Source organism: Grammomys surdaster, unplaced genomic scaffold (assembly GCF_004785775.1).
Source record: "Grammomys surdaster isolate TR1022 unplaced genomic scaffold, NIH_TR_1.0 362, whole genome shotgun sequence".
Taxonomy (NCBI): Eukaryota; Metazoa; Chordata; class Mammalia; order Rodentia; family Muridae; genus Grammomys; species Grammomys surdaster.
In genome coordinates, this window is record NW_021604781.1 from 2,928,209 (window position 1) to 2,932,104 (window position 3,896).

At 50.4% G+C, this 3,896-nt stretch overlaps 1 protein-coding gene across 1 annotated transcript in view; it reads left to right on the forward strand.

Moving 5' to 3' along the window:
- Nucleotides 1–1,667: 1,667 nt before the first annotated feature.
- Nucleotides 1,668–3,896, forward strand: part of Medag (mesenteric estrogen dependent adipogenesis) — a 16,808-nt gene continuing 14,579 nt past the window's right edge. The window contains exon 1 of the mRNA XM_028779814.1: nucleotides 1,668–2,168. Within this exon, the coding sequence (XP_028635647.1) occupies nucleotides 1,891–2,168 (278 nt within the window). The 5' untranslated portion in view covers nucleotides 1,668–1,890. The remainder of the gene's footprint in view (nucleotides 2,169–3,896) is intronic.

Here is a 3,896-nt window from a genome sequence, read left to right on the forward strand (position 1 = left end):
ATATATCTGTGAGGGCATTTTCTTGGTTGTTAATTGATGTAGAAGGGCCAAGCCCACTGTGGGTGGTACAATTCCCTAGGCAGGAGGGCCTGGGATGTTTAAGAAGGGTAGATAAATGTGAGTCTGGGAGCAAGCCAGTAAACAGTGTTTCTCCATGGCCCCTGCCTCAGTTCCTGTCTCCAGGCCTCATCTTCCCTTGACGATGGACTGGACTGTAATTTGTAAGCCAAATAAACCCTTCCCTCCTTAAAGCTGGTTTTGGTCAGTGTTTTGCTGTAGCAACAAAAAGCCAACAAGGACATAGAGGTATCCAGAGCCTTGCATTGTCTCATGTCACTTATCCCAGTAACTCCAGGAAAGTGTAACGATGTGTTACTGTTTGTAGTAAGGGAAAACAAAGTGATTTTAGTGTTGCAGAAAAGAAAAGGCTAGACAAAGAAGAGTACATTCCACTGATGGAAAATAGCATAGAGGTTTGAAACGGTTTACAAAGACAATGCCATTTGAAACACAACACGGTTTTACAGTCAAACAAGAGGCAAGCAGAATAAAAATTTTACAACACTGGGGTGGGGGTGGGAGTGGTGCTGGAGAGATGGTTCAGTGGTTATGAGGTGTGCATATATATATATATATAGTCAAACATTCACACACACACATAAACAACTTAAAACCTTTAAAAGTAAATGACAAAAGTAAAATGTAGCAAAAATGTTTCTGTTCGATTTCATTAAACCCAAGGACTATGGAGGCTCTCAGAGACAAATTGAAGATAGATTCTAAATTGTACTCGTCGGCACTGACTGGAGCCTCATGGCCGGTTTACCTAGAGCACAGACTCAGGCAATTTAACTGCTGGAAAGCGCACCTGCTCTCTGTTAGAGTACAAGTTGATGATAACAGGGGTTGTGGTTATCCACCCACATTCTCAGAACTTAGCTTATTCTTCATCTCCCATTAGATAGTCTGGAAATAGTCATTTAATTAAATCTAAAGGAATAGTCCTTTCATCCCTCGGGAGACGTGTGAGCACATCGCTAGAGCACTCAAATATTTATATGAGCAAATGAACAGATTCTAGGACTAGGGAATTGAGCCCACTGGGAAGGCTTGCTAGGGGACTTCCGGCTTGAATCCAAGCGTATAGCTGTCAAAGGCAGCTGCACTAGGTAGCGAAAGCAAGAGGGTCAAGGTTTGGAGTGCACAGGGGATGCAGAAAAGCCTTGTGGGAAAGTGGCAGGCCTTCATGGAAGGATGCTAGGTGGGAACCCGCGCCAGGAAATGATGAGAGAAGGAAAAACCGGGTCATCTAAGGTGTAGGTGGAGGAAGCTGAAGACAGAGGGGGCATGGGATGGGGGAGGGTGTAGATATGGATGCAGCTCCCAACCTGAGCTCTGACAGGTGGAGAAGTGGTAAGGAACGCTGTGTGGTACCTGAGGGATTAATGGGCACTGAGCCAGGCCTGGGCATCTGTTGTGGGGAGGATGCTGCACCAGGCAGTGTGGACCAGGCAGGGAGGGTCCTGCGCGGGGACTGAGTGTCTGACCCAAGTGGGATGACTAAGTTAGTCTTGGCTGTGAGCAGGCGAGGTGGGAGCATGCCAAGTTATGAAACACTGATTGCTCTGCCGGAGTGGAGGAGCATCTGGGGTCCTGCCTGGGGGCCGGAGGGGCGTGCCTGGTGCCTGATAAAAGGGGCTGCACAACGCAGGGACCGCTTTCTCCGTGTCCTGCCTGCAGCGCTCCTCGAGGGTGGGCAACTTTCAGGGTGACAAGAGGACTCACGAGCTACTACTGCATGCAGCCCAGGGCAGCCCGGGACAGACCACAGATTTAATCCTCCCACTTGGCGACCTTCAGGGTAGGAAGGGGACAGAGCCAAGCCTGAGTATGGCCACTGCAGCGTGCGAGCCTGTGGCCAGACCCAGCCTGACCTCCATTTCATCCGGGGAGCTGCGCAGCCTGTGGACCTGTGACTGTGAGCTGGCCCTGCTGCCCCTGTCGCAGTTGCTCCGCCTACAGCCTAGTGCCTTCCAGCTGCGTGGTGAGCAGCTCGTGGTTCCCGGACCCGGGGAACCCGGGGCCGCGCGAGGGGGCTTCAACGTCTTTGGGGACGGCCTAGTGCGCCTCGATGGGCAGCTCTACCGCCTCAGCAGCTACATCAAGAGGTAGGTGGCCTCTCAGTGCACTCTAGCCTGTAGCAAATCCTCTACCTGGCTGCTGCCCCTTCTACGGAAGACTGGGGTCTAGAGATGGAGACTGGGCATCTTACCTGCCACTCACCAGCCTGAATCCTCCCCATGCCCGAAGTTGCTAAGTAGGGCGTTTTGTTGAGAATGTAGGGAGGACAGGGTGGGAAGCACACTCAACCCCACCCAACAAGCCCAGCTGGCAGTGATTTTTTTCCATTCTGCCCTTTAACTAGGTCGGATGAGCTCAGTGTACAGGGCACACCCCTCCAGGGATGTCTTGGATCCAGATCCTCACACGTAGCTTTAGTTCTGAGCATGAATTACTTTAGTCGGCTGAAGCACGCAGATAGTTCCTTTTCCCGGAGTAATTGTTCTCTCAGTGTTTCTTAAACCAAACAACCATAGTGAAGGGGAAAAAAAGCCCCAGAGAAGCCCAGACCAGAGCGTTGTTGGCTTTTCAGTGAATAGACAGCTTGGGCAGAAATAAAGGCAAAGGTAGCTTCTTGGTTTGCTGCAGAACACTGTGAGACTCCGGCCTTTATCCAATGTTCCTCAGGAACTGTCCTGGCCAAGGGGACTCAGACCCTCATTGGTAGGCTTGAAGCTGGCAAGGGTGTGGAGGCAGACTTTGATCTCAGTGGCACAAGGGAGGGCCATCCATGCTGGATTCCACTTGGCCGGGTCACCCTGGAGGACGAGGGTACATGGCCTTCATCCATGTACAGTAGGGTGCTCAGTGCCCCAAAACCAAGTGGCTCTGGAGTCTGAGCTATCAGAATCCGGACAGATGTGAAGATATAATGTATTTCCCACTGGGCTAGGGTGGAGTCAAAGGGTTAGACACTGCTGGTACCTCCTTCCAACCGCATGCAGGTAGGACACTCAAGACGGTATGAGTTTTGGATGTCCGAGAAAACATCCCCTTCCGAGAGTTTCTCTATGATAGGGAAATAAAAATGCTGATTTATAAGAGGGGACCAGTAGACAGAGCTGAGTTAGAAACCAGGTTTGGTTTCTGAGGAGATGGTTCAGCGCAGGAAATGGGAGGACTTGAGTTTGGATTCCTAGCTCCTGTGTAAAAATGTCTCTCTGCGTACTAAGGGCATGGAGACCGGACAGTCATGGGGCTTGCTGGCCTCCAACTGGTCCCTAAACTGACAAGCTCCAGGTTCAGTGAGAGGACCCATTTGAAATGAATAAGGTGGGCACATTTGTATTGGTGAACCACCCCCCCTCACACACACACACATACACACACACACACACACACACACGATGATGACAGTGCTCCCCAGTGATCTGAAGCCAGAGGTAAGGTATTTCATAGAATCAGAGCCCCCAATCTTAGCGGATAATACTGAAAATTTTAGAATAGATTTGAGACTTGTCTTAATTTTTTTTCTTCGAACATCTTTATATAAGTAAATGAAAACCAGCAGCGGTTCCTGGGCAAGTTAGAGTGTAATCACAAGACTGGGTGACACAGACCAGGGAGTAATGAAATCCCATACACACTGGCTTCTCACGTACATGATCATGTGAAGGCTTCACTGAGAAAGACTTGAATTAGCAATGTGTCTTCTTGCAGGGGGCATGCCATGGTAGGAGGCAGCTTTTATCACTGTGTGGGCAGCCTGAAGAGTGGTTGAGAGGGAGCTGAGACCGACTGGAGAGCGCTTTCTAGGGGAGGACTGGGGGGGGGGG